The sequence below is a fragment of the Mya arenaria genome, chromosome 13, assembly GCF_026914265.1.
Source record: "Mya arenaria isolate MELC-2E11 chromosome 13, ASM2691426v1".
NCBI lineage: Eukaryota > Metazoa > Mollusca > Bivalvia > Myida > Myidae > Mya > Mya arenaria.
This window is the reverse complement of record NC_069134.1, coordinates 27,982,357-28,001,941: the sequence shown is the minus strand read 5'-3', so window position 1 is coordinate 28,001,941 and position 19,585 is coordinate 27,982,357. Positions and strand designations below refer to the sequence as shown.

The 19,585-nt window shown below is 34.0% G+C and overlaps 1 protein-coding gene across 3 annotated transcripts; it reads right to left on the bottom strand.

The window, feature by feature from the left end:
* Nucleotides 1-789: 789 nt before the first annotated feature.
* Nucleotides 790-19,521, bottom strand: LOC128214933 (tRNA selenocysteine 1-associated protein 1-like). Of its 3 annotated transcripts, none has more exons than XM_052921649.1 (11): nucleotides 19,377-19,521; nucleotides 15,922-16,019; nucleotides 14,793-14,879; nucleotides 14,273-14,372; nucleotides 13,109-13,155; nucleotides 10,044-10,147; nucleotides 5,288-5,435; nucleotides 4,299-4,440; nucleotides 3,060-3,111; nucleotides 2,503-2,561; nucleotides 790-1,489 (listed from the first exon to the last, which is right to left on the bottom strand). In XM_052921649.1, the coding sequence occupies exons 1-11, from the start codon at nucleotides 19,416-19,418 to the stop codon at nucleotides 1,409-1,411; spliced, it is 960 nt and encodes a 319-aa protein (XP_052777609.1). In that variant the 5' UTR covers nucleotides 19,419-19,521; the 3' UTR covers nucleotides 790-1,408. The 3 variants fall into 3 exon arrangements, with proteins under 3 accessions (XP_052777609.1, XP_052777610.1, XP_052777611.1); XM_052921650.1 differs by having other exon boundaries at nucleotides 4,299-4,425; XM_052921651.1 differs by lacking the exon at nucleotides 14,793-14,879.
* Nucleotides 19,522-19,585: the final 64 nt, after the last annotated feature.

Below are 19,585 nucleotides of genomic sequence, written 5' to 3'. Positions count from 1 at the left end.
TTTCATCAAACACTGCGACATACTATTTTCCAAAATATTGTTTTGACAGTGCTCCGTCAGACGGCTGTACCGTGAAAAGGTTTGTCGAAGTGTTTTAAGAAACTTCACTCTCAGTCAAATTCTGGTAAAAGACCGAAGGTGGGGCTCTGTAAGCGGCATACACTGCGCTATGCTTCATTTAAAATGGTGAAAATATAGGAAAGTTATCTTTGTTTAAAGTCTTCTTCCGACAAAGCATTTATGACGCAATTTATCACATGGTATACACACTGCATATGCCCCGGCAAAGAACCTAAATATTCTAATATTTGACCAAACTTGACATAGCATATAATACGAAGGTTGACATTTCGCTGCATCATGTTCTTTGAATTTCTTTGCTAAGACCTTGATTTTGACCAAACATGAGCCAGCACTGAGCTTGTTCCAAGATTTTTTAAATTGGAAATTGTAACAGACAAAAACAAAGATCCATTCATAAGCAAATATGCTCTTAAACTACTGTTCAGATAGATCACAATGCTGTTCACTTACATGTATACCTCATGTTATTTATTTAATGCTGTCCTGGGTAACATGGTACAAATCAGAACTTTACATAACCCGCAACTGTTATGATAATCAATGTTGCTACATCTCTGCACCAAATTCTTGACTTTAACATCTTGGAAAACAAGCTCTGTCATAGGACAGCGCACTCGACGAAAACTTCATTAACCTTTGAAATTCTTCAATACCATAATAATCTAAATTTCTACTACTTTGTTGTGTAAAATAAGTAATACCAAAAATCTTAGCACATTTTATTTCAATATATTTACATTTCAGTAACAAAAATGGAACTTTGATCCATTTGGCTAACTGTCCAACATATTATGATGTGTGTCTCTCACAAATTCAACTGGTCCTGTTCTCTAAACTCAACAATATAAAACTTTAAAGGAAAAATCCTTTTTAAAACTTATTAGTTTAAATTCTACTTCACATTCATCCAGTCTTTACATCATTGGGTTTACACAAAATAGTTACCTAGGCTGTTATGTATCCTAATATTTGTGTTGAATATTTCAAATATGGATAAAAAATCACCTCACCTTAATATTTAAATATTGTGTATAAAAAGCCTAAACCATGTAAGCATAAATATTATGAACACATGTACTAGCAATTTATGTAACTTAATTAAATTAAGCATATTTTTTACAAGAAATCTTATATAAATTTTATTGATTCATTAACTTTTCTTTCAAAGTATCAACGCATAAAAATAACCTACAAACATATCTTCTAAATTTAATATGATCATCCAAAAACCCTAGCACATATTCAAAATAACCATGGCCCCAAATCCGCAATTTTAACATGCCCGCGCCTTTCCCGACCGACACCGGGTTTTGAAGGTAAAAGTTCACCTCGCCGTAGCAGGAACATTGGAATTCCATTGGTCCATAGGGTGCCATCTAGAATCCTCTAGCATCTCAAAAATTTCCTGCAAATAGGAATACATGTACATGTTTATATATATGTAACAATATGCCAATACGAGAACCTCATAGCTTTTTAACAATATCCTATCAATAGGAATACATGTTCATGTATAAATATATCAATATTCAATATGCCAATACCAGAATCTCCTAAAGAAAAATTGAGATGTATTTTGACACAAACAGGGAAATTTGACAACTGTATTTGAATTAACACGTTAAAATCCCAACTTGTTTTCTGACTGTAGCTGAGTACACAACTAAAATTGCTGATTCTATATTTCGTCATCCACAAAGGTAATAGAATGGCCTCTAAATACAAAGTATATGATCTTGAGCATAAACATTTTCTTAAAATTATTTGAACTTCCAAAGGTCATTTTTCCTCATTTTATTTGGTTTCGGCCTATGTCATTAATTTACAATTTCAGCCAGTTTTATTGAAGAATAAATATCATGAATATTGAATCTCTCAAGCAATTATTTGATTTTTTTCTTCCCATTCTGTCTCTTTTCATACCATCATCTTGAAGTAGTTGCAGATTGAAACTAATTTTGATTATTTGAGACTCTTGAGAAGAGACCCCAGCCTATGTGTACCAGAATCTCTAAGGTGGTAATTTTTTTTGAGCATTTTTAAATAAATTCACATCTCACACCAAAATTAAAGAAAACCCAAATGATATCATAAATGAACACACACCCCTGTACCAGATGCCTCAGATGATTTCCCATCTTTTTTCAGACCATTTAATAACATTGGAATATTGTACAATATTGTTAGTTAAAATTGGTGGTGTGTAACCAAGGAACATAACACTAGGGTATAGGTTAATAGTCAACAAAATATCATACCAAAGATCATATTACAGTGAAATAGGCTAAAAAAATTATGCTTTGAATAAATAAAAGCATTATGAAGGGCCAAGAAGCTGTGAACATGGGCATGACTGTCTATATTAAGAACAAATGTGATTATTTCAGTGTAAGTAACACAAAAACCATAACCACAAACCTCGCTTTGAGCCATGTATTCCCTGTTATATTTGTCAATATCTATCTCCAACTCAGGATCTGGAAAACAAATTGCAGCGTTAATACCTTCAACATGTAAATTGTCAGTTACTGGTATCATGTCTCTGCATTTTTAGATAAGATGTTTTAAAAGTGATGATCAAGAAGGGAAAGGTTATTTCACATTAAAAACATACATTCAAATGAATTTGAATGATTAAATTTACTAATATCAAGTATTGCTGACCTGAAATACCAGTAGGAAAGTACATATATTGTAGAATGAAGACAAGTTAATACAACCTGATTTTAGAACAGCAAATAAACTCGAGTTTACAATTTGTCTGCCACCTTAGTACTTCTTTTGGAATTTTACATTTTTCTTCATAGGTTAGGTTTTGATGAGGGTATGTTATCTTTAGGGTTAGATAAGAGGTTAAAGTTTGTTTAAGCATGATGCAAAAAAAAAAAAAGTAGTGGCAGACCAATTGTTAAATAGCCTCAGCAATAATCTTGTAACAGGTTTAAATTTACACTAAGGAGAAGTATGTTCAGTACCTTCTAACAAATTTGGGTCATCTGCAGGATTTGTATAAGTAGTTGTGGGAACCTGAAAATTAAAACAAAGTTAAGAACTGCTATATGTTTTCAAAGGCAGTACCTAAATCTTTTTTGGTTTTGAGAACCCTTTATCAATATTTTGAACAACTTGGTGTGAAGAACAAACCCTAGGAAGTATGACAAACATTAAAATTGTTATCTAAATCACACCCTCTCCCTGGGGTTTATCAAATTGTCCTGGTCAGATATGTTCTCAGTATTATAAACAACATTCTCAGAATACAAAAAGTTTTCTATGTGTCCATCCATCTCCTTGGCCTCAAAATTAACTAAGTGTGTCCCATTCCCCCGGCCTATGACCTTGACCTTTAAGTTTCCTGTGTCCACCGATTTCCTGACTTGTGACCTTGACCTTTAAGATCCCTGAACATTGAATTTAGCAGAAGAACTGACCTTGAGGGTTCATGGCTAAAACATTTCTGCTTGATGTGGTGAACATTTGTGCCAAGTCAAACAAAATCCTTTAATAAGTAGATGAGCAGAAACAAACAAGAATGCTGCAGTGCAAACACCAAAACTCTGTTGCTGTTGTTTTTAAGTCAAACAAGTGGCATAAGTCAACAATTATTGAAACCTGAGCTATGGGCCTTGCTATATATGTGGCTATTGTTTTTGGAAACAAGTGTACCAAGTTTCAATGGAATATCTTGAATGGCTTCTGTAAATGGCATTGACCCCTAAAAGTAGCCATATAATAAAAGTGAATGGCAGCAACTCATGCTATGTGTAGTATTTTTTATGGTGAATATTTGTGCTAAGTTTTTCCACAAAGCTTTCATCAGCTGAAGACATATGGTGCATACACAACAATGGCTCTCATACCTTTGACCCAGGAGAGTGGCATTGACCTTCACAGTGAGTATTTGTGCAAAGTTGTGTTTAAATATTTTTTATTGGTTGAACATTTATTGCAAGAAATGAAAGATTAAAGATAAATTTCTGGCCTTTGACATCTAAGTGTGACCTAGACATTAAAAATACATGGCTTGAACATTGTGCTCTGTGTGTCGTCTGGTGGAGGTGAACATTTACAATTTTGAATCTCTTTAAAGGGTTGAGTATGTATAGAGTGGACACAAGGACAAAATGAAAATAAACAGGAGGCATTAAATTTATAAAATTTACAATAACCTTACCCTTTCACTCCTAAATAGCAAACATTTAAATTTCCCTTACTGGTGCTGGTGTTTGAGTTGTGGAGGCGTAATAGTTGGAGTAGTACTGTTGATAGTAAGCTTGATAGTAGTCTTGGTACGCTTTGTACTGGTGGGCCTGCTGTGCCGTGGCCGTGTCATTCTCGCGCCTGCCAGTAGACGGGCTAACAGAGTGTAAGGTTGCAAAATAAAACTGATATTGGAAATATGAGGTACATGTTTGGATTAGTGATAGTTACACAACATAGAATTGATTGGCATTTATTGTATACCAACATCATTGCCATACAAAATAACTTACTGGGTACAATGAAAGACAGTGGAACAAGAACACACAGTTTTAAACGGAAGAAAATGGAGCAATAGGTCTATTGTTTAGAACTTTGCTGAAGTTAACGACGTTGTTAATTAATTGATGATATCTTTTAGAGGTGAACTTTTGTATGATGTGCTTATGTACTTACCAAAAACTAACACAGCTGGAACAGTACTCTTAATATTTGTAAGAAATACGTCAGATCACAAGTTTGTCCATGAAACTTCCAGATTAGTTTGGATTTTAAAATTAACAACGATGACATTAACAACGTTTTTAACCTTAAAAATGTTCTGAACAATGATGCAAAATGAAAAATAAAACGTTAACATCATATTTTTACAACACAGACATTCCTTGTATTAATTAACAGTTTGTTGAAAGTTTTGTTACTCTTACAATTGCACACAAGTACTAATAGTTGGTACTTTAAGCCAATAATTGTCAGTTTTTCTTCATAGTTCATTTATAACTAGGCAAAGGCATGGGTACTAAGTTTATTGAAAATATTGTACACAGTTTAAATGTTTTTGCTGACACACAAGTTTTTGCCCAAGCCCAACAGCGCTGTCTATGACCCTAAGGCTACAGAAATACTTTTTCTTAAATTAAGAAATGAGCCAATGAAAAGTTTATTATTCAATAACTAGCAGAAGTCAGAAAAATTGCAAAAACTCAACACCAAATAAACTCACTTTTTTGGCGTGGCGAGACTGACGCGTATTGGTTTTCTGCCGATGCCCGATGTGTGCTGCATCTCTATAAGTGCCTTCTGTTGGTCTGTCTCTTCAGAAAACCGCACAAAACCATAACCCTTTGTGTGACCACGCGAATCTAATACCACTGGATATACAAAAAGATAAAGTGAGTAATGCTGTTATACAGAAGCCTAGAATTACCTGATATTTTTATTTTCAATCAATAGGCTAAAGGACATCAGGCTTTTTGAAAAGTTTAGAACAAAACAAAACTGTTACAATATTAAAAAAAATATTGTAGGTACATGTACAAAGAAAGGAAAAATGCACAAAAGAAACATATACATTTTAACGCATTTGACTTTAGTAATGATCAAAACAAAACAGTAATTATTATTTGTTTATAGATAAAAAAAACAGCTGTACTTTTTCAACTGAGGAATTTGTGGCCACATAACTGTTAATTGAAAACCCCATTTATAAAGGCTAATAATGTTTTACCTACACACAAATCATATCCTCTTTTTTGTTTTGATCATTAAAGCCAAATGAGTTAAACATAATAATATGTGGGTTTTTTTTGTTAATCTCCAGACTTTCTAGTTTTAAAACTGTTTCCTTGTTAAAAAGGGAATCCAATGTACTTTAGTTTTACATTGACCATGAAAAGATGGTTAATTTAAAGCAAGTGGATAATTGACCTGTCGCCAAAGCATTTACTTCATCAGTGTTTTTTCGGCCCTTTCTGGGGCTGAAAAAGAATATATTTTCCCCCTACCTAGGATAAAATCCCTTGTAAAAAATATATCAATTGATTATTTTTTGAGATAAGCATTGACCTCTAAACATTTAGCAAACGTAGCTATATAGTGCCATTCATGAATATGTCAATTTGTTTGTTGAATAGGTTTGGAAACAAGTTGAACATTTATTTACATGTTTATGAATCATGTTAGAATTTTTCCCACTTTTTGCAAAATCAATGCAATTTTTCCCCTTTAAAAGGGGCCATGGCTGATCATTCTCATAGACATCGAAAAAAAAAACTGTTCATCTTGTCGAGGTAATTTTGCAAGGTTTTTAATTACCATAATCCATTCCGCAATGCAACCATGTGCTTTTATTTATTTTTAAGATATAAATTTATTATTTGTCAACTGATTGTTTGATTTGCAATTGATGACTGTATGGAGCATCTAGTATTTAAATAAAACTAACCAAAATAAGTATCATAAGCATATAACTTGGCATGAAAATATAAATTATGGGAACTCAATATTAAATTACTGAGATTTGACATGAAAGTACACAAGACAAACAAAGTTATTGCTAAAAATCCAAATTCTTATGCCAAAATCAAAAACCATATCTATTGTAAACAATAATATGATACATTTGAGATTGTTATTTAAATAAACTCAACCTTGAGAACATTGATCATTCACATTTAACAGATCATTGCCAATAGAATGAATTCATTTAGTTGATCAATTTATGAAACTTGGGCAAGGAATACTGAAGTAGAAGGTAAAGATAATTAAAATATATGAGGAAAAAACTCCTTTTTATTTTTCAAACTAATCTATAAGATACATGTATTAAATAAAATTGAAAAATATTCTTTACAAACATTATTAATAATAATGATAAATCATCAATGGATTTTTTTGGGAAAATAAGCTTTTAACATTACATACAACAAAAACAACCTTGGTATCATACACAAAAATCTTACATTGCAGAGTTAAATCATGGAACAGAACCAACCAACGTTGACATCCCTAAAATTGTCTAAGGCATTAGGAGATATCGGAATCAATAAACACATTATTAACAGGAGAAGGAACACATGTTTGGTCCGAGAAACACTTCAAACTCTCAGAGAAGACCTAACTGGAAGCAATGCTGACACTCACTACTTCGGCAGTCAAAGTGAAGGAAGCACAACAGCGGGAATGGAGTCTGACATAGATCTCGCAAAATGTTTACTAGGTTACCCTGTAATACTTGACATGTCAGAATGGCAGAAGGGAAAAAGGCATCTTCTTGTACTATGGACACAAGGAACACAAGCAACTCCTCCGTAGCATTGCAGATTACAGAAAATCTTCTTTAAAAGTGTGAAGTGTGAACTCAAGATAGGTGACGTTGTTGAAGAAGATAAGGTGATTCTCTCAAATCTACAGTATGAGACTCATGAACACCTGAGCCAACTCAGCAAGACAGGCAAGGTCATTATCCATGGGCCCTCGCGAACATTTCATGAGGACTATGACCAAGTGATCTACTTTAATTGTGCTCGCTTGCCAGATGAGTGTCAAGTGCTGTTTTGGAGGCAAAGTCCTGGCCACTGGCCAAAGGAGAAGACATTAAAAAAGATGAGGAAAGCTGGTGTGTACCTAATACCCCAGGGGTTTCACGAGCATCCCTCCATATCAAAGGAAGTACCGAAAGGCCTTCAGGTGCCATTTACAAACCCAGCATATCCACCATCCAAGTTTGAATGGAGATTTTCGACTTCAAAAATGGAAAGATACCTTGTATTTGACTCTGGTGATGTGCAAATGAAAACATATGTGGCTTTGAAATTACTACGAAAGACAAAAAAGAAAAAAGAAGAAGAGGAAATGGATCGGAAAATGGAAGGAAAAACAGAAAAGGAAAAAGAAGAGGCAAAAATGAAACTTTTGGGTGACCGCTTTAGCACTTTTCATTTGAAAACTGCAATGATGTTTACAATTGAAAGCTATCCACCAGATATCTGGAGAGAAGAGAACCTGGTGCAATGCATGAAGTACTGTCTGACTACATTGTTAAGATGGCTCAGGATCAAATGTCCTCACTACACAATCGCTGATGTAAACCTCTTCACTGGAAAACTGTATAAACATGAACTGATAAGTGTATCTGCTACCCTATCATCAATGATCAGGGATGTGATTGACCTGGCAGGGCTGAAACCATTTCGGCCATGGGTTCCTGGGGCTTTTTTTGAAGCTCTTTTGAGGGTTCTTCTGACTTTAAATTTGAAGCAAACTGAGATATCAACTCTAACAACCAAAAGCACACTAATATCTTTTAACCAGCTAAAAAAAAAAAAAAAAAAAAATTATAAAAAGTTGGGGGTTGTTTTTTTGGGGCGGGGGGTTTGGGGGGGGGGTCCCTGGGGTCATTAGATCCGCGGAATTCCGCGAATCCGCGGACAAATCACATCCCTTATAACAGTGGACAATCAGTGGATATGGCAGTCTCATACATGCTGAACACATATATACTTCAGCTTGCTGTGCGTGTTATGAAGCAGTATTTCTTAACCTTCCCCAACGCAACTCAGATGCGAGGTATATGCTTTTTCAAATGTTGAAGAAGTTGAAGAAGACTGTAAATGAAAAAAAAACAGACACAGTCAGAGAAGCAGTCGACACACTCCGCCCTTTCCTTTGCAATACATTTGCTTCTATTGGAGCATCTATGCATATAGCAAATGAAGATTTCAGGTTTGCAGGTGATGATGATGACGATGACAAAGGGTATGAGGTGTCATTTGAATCAGACCTACTGTCCAGCAGACTGAAGTATGCCTCAATGTTATACTGTAGCAAGAAATACTATAGTGCTGAGAAAATGCTGACAGAGTGCGAGAAATTGATGACTGAGTGCGAGCCATTGTTGTGGCAAGTTTGCCATTGTCCTTCAAAACATCATATGAATCCAACCACTGAACTCATCAAATTGGCTGCCAATTCAAAAAATACAGAGATCATGAAAAGACATGCTGCAGTTTGTGTCTATTTCACTGGCCACGAGATACACTGCATACCGCAACACCTAGTGTATGAAACGTTCAGAACAATTGGACCAGAGGACGAAAATGACAGACAAAGCATGAAAAATGATTGGATGGACTTCACAATGGTTGACTGCATTCCATTTCTGTACTATCTGCAATTCCTCACTTAAAAGGAATTAGCTGCAACAGATCAACAGGAATCTGCACTGGAAAAGCTTTTCAATTACAAGGCTAACGGCAAACAAGAAGATGTCTTATTGCATGGTCATAGAGAAACAGTTCTTAACATGCTGGGACACTGCTATGAAATGAAAAGGGAAGCAAATGTGGCAATGATCTGTTATGCTGAATCATTGAAAATACAGGCCAGAAATAATGCAGCTAATTGGCATATGATTCTATTACTATTCAAAGTGTACATGTCTTTAAAATGAAGGCACTAAATGACTATATCTTGTTAAGAAATATTAAACACCATTGAGGGTCATATGACACTATAAGGACCAGTCAGTCAGCCCTGAAGGTGCACATGGACCAAAAATGATTTCTTATATCATACCAAACAATTTATACTACCATTCACTATTTTTAAAGTGCTCATGATGTGTATTGTAGAACAGAGCATATATGTTTATTTGTGACAATTTTTTTGTGAAAATTGCAAGCACACGACAATTTTATGACTTCAGCGGTCCATAAAATATTTTTAATAGGTCCGGACCAGCCAAAAATATTTCATGGACTGGTGACATCATTGAACTTGATTTTTATTAAAACACAGTGATATGCTGACCCATTGACTTTATATGTACAATAAGAGACAACATTAATGTACTTGGTAGTTGGTATATTATAAGGCATCATCACATCAGAATTGGACAACAATCGAAAAGTCAGCAAATATTGACAATTCTTGAATATTCTTGTAACTGGCTAAACAAATCAATAAAGAGCCAAATTTACCTTTCGCTGTTAAACATGATGGATATTTCTTCACAAAGGCCCGAAACAATATGAAGTCATCTACTTCATCAGATAAGTCACCAACAAATAAAGAAAACTCTCTTCTGAAATATAAAGAGAAACAAATGTTGTACATTACTTTTTTTAGAAAAGCAATCAATTCAATTATATGATTGGTACTCATGTGCTTTTAACATTGACTTTTTATACCTGTATATATTTGTACATATTAAAGAGACAAAATAAAGACAGAAAATGCTTCCATCTGACACCAATTTTTTCCATAATGAACGATATTGTTGCCATCATGAAATAACATGTATATTTTTTATATACGGTAAAACTAATTTAAGTTTTTTTTCAATTCATTTAGGGAAACAGACCCAAGACAAATTGGGAAGCAATGTTAAATTTAAAAATTTGGGAAGAAATTTTATCGCTTCACACTAAGTTTTGAAAAGGTGGAATGACCAAGATTTTTTCTTTTTTTTTAGTAAAACATGCTTCTAATATATCTAAATTTATATTATTATAATTTATTCAAAAGATAATTTCATCTATATTAATGTTTCAAAAGTAAAAAAAACAAGAGATGTTTGTTAAACATTATGCCCCCCGGAGCGCCATGTTGTCAGGATTATATGGACAATTGAATGAAATATGCATGAACAGAAATGACAGCTGATTTGTCACTGACATTGGATGCGGTTGAGGCAGTTTTAAGATTATGACCATTCAAAGTGCCAGGATAGTGTGTTATGACCATGACCTTTGACCCTATGACCTCAAAATCTATTAGGAGTCATCAGCTGGTCACCAAAAACCTAAATGTCAAGTTTGAGGGCCATGAGTGCAGGCTTTGTCAAGTTATCACACAGACAAAAACTTTTTTTGTTCAAGGTCACTGTGACCTTGACCTTTGACCCGATGACCCCTTAAATCATAAGGTGTCATCTACAGGACAGACGCAACCCCGAGTCAAGTTTGAAGGCCATGGGTGCAGGCATTGTCAAGTTATCACTCGAACAACATTTTCCCATTCAAGGTCACTGTGACCTTGACCTTTGAACTAATGACTCCTAGATTCAATAAGGGTCATTTACTGGTCAGGCCCAACTTCCATGTTAAGTTTGATGAGCATAGGTTCAGGCATTGTTGAGATAACACAGAGAGAAGATTCATGTCAAATTTGATCACCTTAGGTGGAGGAATTGTTGAGTTTGCTTTCAAAGTCACTATGACCTTGACCTTTGACCCCTAAAATCAATAGGGGTTATCTACTGGTCAGGTCGAACCTCCAAGTCAAGTTTCAGGGCCATGGGTGCAGGCATTGTTAAGTTATCACTTGGACAACCTTTTATCATTCAAGGTCACTGTCACCTTGACCTTTGGCCCAAAGTCCCCTAAAATCAAAAGGGGTCATCTACTGGTCAGGCCCAACCTTAATATCAAGTTTGATGACCATAGGTCTAGGCTATGTTGAGTTATCACTCGGACAAGCTTTAAAATTATTTTACCATTAAAGGTCACTGTGACCTTGACCTTTGACCCAATGAGCCCTAAAATCAATAGGGGTCATCTACTGGTCAGGCCCAACCTTCATGTCAAGTTTGATGACCATATCTCTAGGAATTGTTGAGTAATCACTCGGATAAGCTTTGGTCTACAGACAGACGGACATGTGCAAAGCAATATACCCCTCTTCTTCGAAGGGGGCATAAATATTCTAAGACCAATGTTTCTGCAGTGTAGAAACACGAATCTGATTAATATCAAATTTCTGTACTTTTATTGTTAGCATGAATTTAACACGGAGTATATTGTGACCGAGGCCATGGGTTACTACTTGACCAAAGGTTAATGTAAGAACTTGCTGCTGCAGCAACAGAGGTTTGGCCATTACCATTCGCACCATCAACATTTATCTAAGGCTGAATTGCACTAATTGAAGTTTTTGCTGCAGCAAACAGTGAATTGTTACATAGAAAAAATAATCTGATATTTCCACAATAAGAATCGCTATTATGCAACATTTTCCAAGTGTGGTTCCTCTTAACAATCAACAAACTAAAATGTTAGCCAGATGTGTGCGAATCATGAACTTTATATTATTTGGTTGAAATCAATGAAGAAATCTGAGGACACTCGAATGCAGTATTTTTGGTTACAGTATCGTTTAATTTTCGGGTACTGGTAGAAAGTTTGCTCAAGTTGTTCAGATTGGAATTAATGGGGATAATATTGTATATGTTGCTTTGGAAATGGGTCTGATAGTCAAAGGTAAAGTCTGTGTGTTATTTAGAAATGTTTCATGTATTTAGCCCAAAATCACAAAAAGTATAATATGATACCACATTCATGGTCATTCAATACAAAATTCATTAATCTTGTTTACTGAAACTGGTAAAATCTCACCAAGCCTCATTTTTAATCAATTTTAGAAAACTTTTTCAGGATAAACTCCTTATTGAATGAACTCTCATGTACCCTCTAAATATAATTCATAAAAACCCGACATTTTATTTTGTCATTTTTTTTTCATTCTGACAGCTTGATTGCAAATATAATCATGATTGACGTTAATATTTTATACATGAATTATGACTACAAGTGGCTTATGACAAACACAACCAGAAGTGAAACACAGGCCATGTTAAATGTATATCTATTCTATATGTTGACAGGCCAACCTGATCTTATCACAGTCAAAATTCACACTACAAACTCATCCAAAAGTTATCAATTCAAATCATTACTTTGTTCTACAATTTAGGATTTATGAAATTATACAATGTGGTTAAAAAATACCCCTGTCAAAGGGATATAAGAGCTTTTCCTCCAAAGTACAGTAAAGGCAGTGACATGTACGCCTGTAATGCACTGACTCAATATTTTTTAATTTTTATTTTTATTTTTTTTTATTTTGTAAAAACCAGCATAAATATGGAACCTATAGCAAAATCGATATCAGTCAATACTACAACATCAATTTATGCAGACATGGCGCTATCAGCAATGACTGTCTGATTCTACTCTAATAATCAGAGAAATAAACCCATTCTTACCTGGGTGTGTCTTTTACATTATTGGAATTTAACTTGAATCTGTGTGGCTGAAAAAAACAAACAGATAATACAATTATACACAATGAACACTATAAAAAGAACCACACAATGCTGTATATCTTTCTAATTTTGCCTGGTTCATTTTTGCCACACTTGGGTATTAGGCAGTGTCGTGAATTGCAAATTTGCAATGCCACTATTAAATCATTGAAAGACAAAAAAAATATAAAATTAGTGGTTAATTAGGTTTGCCAAAAATCTATTCATCCATCAATACATGTATTTATCCAATTTATGAACCAATCATATCATTTAAATGTGCAACCTTACCAAAAGATAACTTTTAAATAGATAACTTAACCAAGTTTAATTAATACAATTGGCTAAGTAAATCTATATTTTGCCAGATTTTATTTTTGGTGATCTGATCTATTTGGGAAAAATATCAAATATCAAACACATGCATAATTTAACCAATCTGCAGTATATATTATATAAGAAGATTTAGTAATTGATTGATTAAATATTTATTTCTGAGAGAAAACAATTTGCTTACAACCTTGGTCAAAAATTGATATTGAATAGGTATTTGAACTTCATTTTTAACCCAAATCATGCATATCAATTTTTAATTCTTTAAAATTAGGGTTAAAGTTCAAATAATGTCGAATTTTACTTTTTCTATGAACTGAATTTCATCCTCTTCAATCCAGAACACTACATTTAAAGCCCCTTTATACTGTATACCGAAACAGGTGGTGGGGCAGTGGCCGTGGATCGGGTTTCAGCCTCATCATAGAACAACGAGCACCAGTTTAATACTATGTTAATATAGCCTTTAAAGTGAATTTAAATTAAACCTTTTGTCCAACGAATACATAAAATTATCATAAATTTATCAAGACTTTTTCAAGGTGGAAAAAAAGAGATATATATATATAAGAGCCTGTTGGTAACTTATCATTTAGAAGACTAAAAGTGTCTAATAATATTATGATCTGTACAATTTTTTGACCAAGTTGTAGAATCATAAAATGAGGTGATTTCTTTTCTTAGAAATAAATATGGGATGAACAAGCAACATTTACATGTATTAAATTTACATAATGTATCAACATAAATACTGCTGATTGGTATATCAAAAGACCAAGAATGACATCCTACTGGTTGACTGTTGGGTATAATTTTTCCATTAAGTCTCAGCTGTGCCTTTAATGCTGCTGCCGAATCCGGGAAGTCAACAAAACAATAGCCAGCAGGTAATCTGAAAAAAAGAGTAACTGCTAATATTTTTTATCATGCCTTAGGGCCATATATTTCAAACCATATCTAAAGTCATACACTCAAGCCATTTCATTAAACAACATTGAACGTTCAGAGCTTTTTCTAGCATTCAATCCAGAAGGGCTCAGACAATTACAGTGCAAATTTCAGCAATTTTGCATACTCTAACGATGGATTAGTTAGCAAGTCACCCTGAATAAGTCACATATTGTTCATAAAGGACATAGTAATACTGTATCTATAATTCAACAAATTTTACCATGTTTGTAAGTGGACAACGTTCATAATTATGTGCATGCTCAAAACAAGCTTTTTTTTTTAAATATATGCAGACTAGGCTTGAGAAACATCCAGAAAAAGCCCTGAAATTTCCAGTTCAGATGCTAGCTGAAGCACCTACCTAAGTTCTGGATATTTTTTACCGACTGCCAAACTTACTTCCCTTTCTTGACCGTATATTTTTACAAAATCATCATCTTCCCCAGTCCTAATAAAGACAAAGGGAAAATGATCAGCCTTTTTTAAGTAAAGTGAATTGTATTAACTTATGAAATTCAGTGCATTTCAGCCTCTTTTTTTTGGGGGGGGGGGGGGCCGAAATTCATCCCCCTCCCCTCTGAAAAAGTTTATATTTTTCCCTTGCCCAGGTAAAAAATCCCTTTTTAATATATATCTTTTTTTTCGGGGGGATCATTGACAACTAAGCATATACCATATATATATATATAGCAATTGCTGCAATATTGTTCCCTTCATGAATACATGTATGTCCATAGGTTTTTGGAATGTACATGTAACTAAGGAAAAACAGAGATGAACATTATATGAATCATGTTAGTATGTTTCCCCTTTTTGCCAAACGACGCTATTTTCCCCCTATCAAAGGGCCTTGCCAACATTGCCTTTAAAGTGGAAAAAAACCACTAAACTTGAAAACATCTGCAGAACAAGAGAATGCACAGTATTTGTTTTTCGTTAGAGCTGAAAAGGGGCATAACTGAACAATTATTGAAGCCTTTCTGCACCAATGAGCAACATTTTTAATGTTTTTTGAGTTATTGGCAAGGTTAAAGGTTCTGCATGATGACACAAAGGCTATCACAATACATACATGTATACCAGTACTTTTTTCTTTGAAAATTAAATGATCTAAAAATGACAAAAAAAGTTGTAGATAGTTCATACCTTCCAACATATGTAGAACTTTGTATGAACTGAATGTCCATCATTTTGGGTAGATTATCTGATATAATCATTTTTTTACTAACTCATGTTACCTTCCATATTGGTTACGTATATGGGTTTTTCACAATACAATTGTCACTAAAATCAATTGTATCCCCACGACCAAAATAAAATGTGGATTTTTTTTTATGCTTTTTAAAATTTCTGAGTATATATTTTCAAGAAAACATTGTAATATATTTATCAATCTTATCCAAAAAGAAACTTACAAGATAATCTCATCCTTCTTAAATTATTGTCTTAGTAAGAATGTACAAGAAATAAATTTTAATAGTATAACTCACCCGGTAACTTTGTTGGTGATCATTTTGACAGCCTGCGCTGGTTCACCCATGGAATCAAATGCTTGAAGCACAAAACACTCATCCATATACGGCTCCAGCTACAACAAAGAAGTTTAATGAATGACAAAACCAAAGTTCAATAGGTGTAACAAAATAATGTCTGTATCCAGTTCCATGACTGACCCTTAATTTTTGCTCCCAACCATAATTTTTATTGCCACTGACAAACTTTTTCGGTCTGTTAATATTTCTTTTGTAGTTTATTGTACAAGATAGACGACAAACTTACTGCTTTTACCAAGTATCAAGTTAGCATGGACCCACTTGAGCCAGACAATATTGCACTGTTTTTAGTCAGACACAGCTAAACATTGTAGTGTGTGTGGGTAAGAACCAGCCGCTCGTTTAGCTCAGTTAGATAGAGTGCCATGCTAGTATCCCGAAGGCGTGCATTTCAGCCCAATATCAGGCATACTTTTCCTCCAAGAATTTCTTAACTAGTGTCAGAAATAAAGGGCAAGAGTGCCATGGTCAGCCTGAAAGGTAAATGGAGAGAGACGACAAACTTACTGCTTTTACCAAGTATCAAGTTAGCATGGACCCACTTGAGCCAGACAATATTGCACTGTTTTTAGTCAGACACAGCTAAACATTGTAGTGTGTGAGGGTAAGAACCAGCTGCCACATTAGCTTAGTTGGTTAGAGCACTATGCCAGTGTTCCACTGCTCGTTGGTTCAATCCCCTATATGGACACAGTTTGTCTCCAAAAATGACTTTAACATCTAGACCAAATAATTGTGCGTTGACGGATTTTTTTTACGATTTTTGATATGGCAAATCCTTCACATACAAATTGTTTTGTAAAAAAAGTGGGTAGTTATTCCGATTTCTGGGTTAAAGCATATTGCATCTTTTAAATATCATAAAAACAAGAAATTTTACCAGATAATGTTATTTTATATTAGTTCTGTACACAAAAAAAATAAATACCCAATAAATTAAAATCAGTTTGATGCGTTTTTCTTCATATCATACTGTCAAAACATAATGATATATACATAAATGGCACGTTCAAGGCAGCCGTTCACAATTTTACAACAATCGAAACACTTCGGCTATAGCAGAGTTGTAACAATTGTATTTATGAGGCTGGCCTATCTCAAAACTAGCTGGAGATGGTAAGAGTGTTTACGCTAGGCATAATTGTTGTCTGTGTCAGTCAAGTTTCGTCTTATTGGAAAGGTAAATCCAGTGTTTTAATGCAGTTAATGCTTGCTGTGTGCAAAATATCTTTGCACTTACACGGTAAAATATGATTGTAAACCTTTATCTATTTCAAACATAAAAATACTTCTCTTAATACCATTTCAATATTTTTTTAAAAAAACCCTGTTTTTGCACAAACTCGTTTAGAAATTAGGGATTGGAAGAATCCTGTATAACACGTCTATTGTTTTAGACTACTTAAACATCCTTCAAATACCGGGCAGTTCTTTTTGAGAATTCCCAATTTTGGAAACCACTATTGTACTTTTGATATCCGAAAAGATACAAATATTTGATTGACATTGCAGGGCTTTTTCACCTTTTTTGCTAGTGGCCGAAATTAGGCTACTTCACAATTGGGAAAAATGGCACATTTTCCCAATTTCCAGATACTTTTTTCACAATTCCCAGATATATTTTTGCAAAAAGGAAGATCTTTCTTCAAAAAATTACAATAAAAATGTATTCTATTTGCGCATATTATTCTGTTTATCTTTTAAATTAACATAAGAAGAATGCTGTATAATTAAAACATTATTCGAGGACCATTTAGTCCATATATTGTTATCAATTCTCCCCCTTAGTCCAAATAATTGTACGTTGACAGATTTTTTTTAGATTTTTGATATGGCAAATTCTTCACGTAAAAATTGTTTAGTATCAAAAGTGGGTAGTTGTCCCGATCAGGATTCCGGGTTAAAGCATATAGCGTCTATAAAATATCATAAAAACAAGAAATATTACCAGATAATGTTATTTTATATTAGTTCCGTACACATTTTTTTTTTTATCCAACTTATAACTATGAATTTGACAGCTCTTCTTCATTTCATTCTGTCAAAACATAACGATATATACATGAAGGGCTAGCCGCTTTTTTATTACAAAGCTGTCCAATAGTTTGACATTGATCACTTTGTATATTTACCCTCGCCATTGGGTAATATCCATTCGGCAAGCACGGTACAGATTTCATTAAGTCTATAAGTATTAAAAGCAATAACATTATAAATTTAAAATAAATGAAAGAAACAGTAAAATTAATCTAGCGAGGATGCTCTGGACCATGAAATATATCGATCGACAAAGTGTATTCACTTTGGCAGTTGGGCGGAAATATATCAAAGGTTGATGGGGTTTACATATATAGTGCGCGAACGCGCTTAATTTAGCCAATGATTAAGCTAGGTGATTACGTCATTTGAATTCACTTTGTATTATGCACGCCTCGGAAAGATTCGAGATAAAACTCGGCCTTTTCCGTATTTGTTCTATTTTTGAAAACTTACTAGAGCGTGACTCTGTACTGTCTTTTTTATACTGGTAGTGTAAACATGCCACTTATAGGGTGTTTACACTCGACTATGCAGCGGAGTTAAGTTCATATTTATTCTACTTTCCTTTTAACATTTTGTGGTCTAGAAAAAGCCACTCGCAGAATTTTGCGAGCTTGAATAAAAGTCACTCGCAATTTGCAAATGTCACTCGCATTTTGCGAGTATGCGAGTCTAAATTCGAACCCTGTGTCAGTCAACTTTCGTTTTATTGGAAAGGTAAACAACTTGTTTTAATGCATTAAATGCTTGTTTAGTGCAAAATAACATTTCAATACATGGTAAAATATGAATTTAACTCTATATGATCAATTTCAACAATAAAATACTTCACTTAAAACAATTTCAATATTTTTAAAACACCCCTGTTTTTTGCATATTCCCGTTTAGACGTTAGGGATTGGAAGAATCCCGTATAACACGTCTATTATTTTAGACTATTCTCCCCCTCAAATAAGAATCAACTCTATGAAGATTAAAACTAATCCCTCTCCCTCTTTTTTCATTGCGTCATGTTAAAAAAAGAGATGTCACAGATATGATTCCTCCCCCAATAAGATCTACACGTGTATTAATTGGAAGTCCATACCTTTTAAAATTGTTTAAAAGGTGTCGTCAATCCTCATATGTGGAATTGCCAAATTTGAGAACTTTACCCATTTGAATTTCCCAATTTGCAGAATTTCACACGTTTATATTTCCCAAATTGAAAAGGCTAGGCCTCTTCGCAATTTTTGGTGAAAAAGCCCTGCATTGACAAAAACAGTAATACAATATGAATAATTAAATAAGATTGAGTGTCACGAAATTACTAATGAAATATGTCTCCTCGTCTGCAAACTTTATTTACTTACGTCTCCCATCCACAGAGTTTTTGACGCCGCGTCGACGTTCATCACTATTTTATATCAGTGCAATATTGACAAATTAAAGTGGAAATAAAGGCTAAAATCGGAACAGTCTGTTAGTGAACAACTTTTACAACGCAACCCGGAAGTTGTTTTTCTAAATAAAGTCTCCACTCCAAAACAGAAGTAATAAGTAAAGAAACTTGTTCTAATGA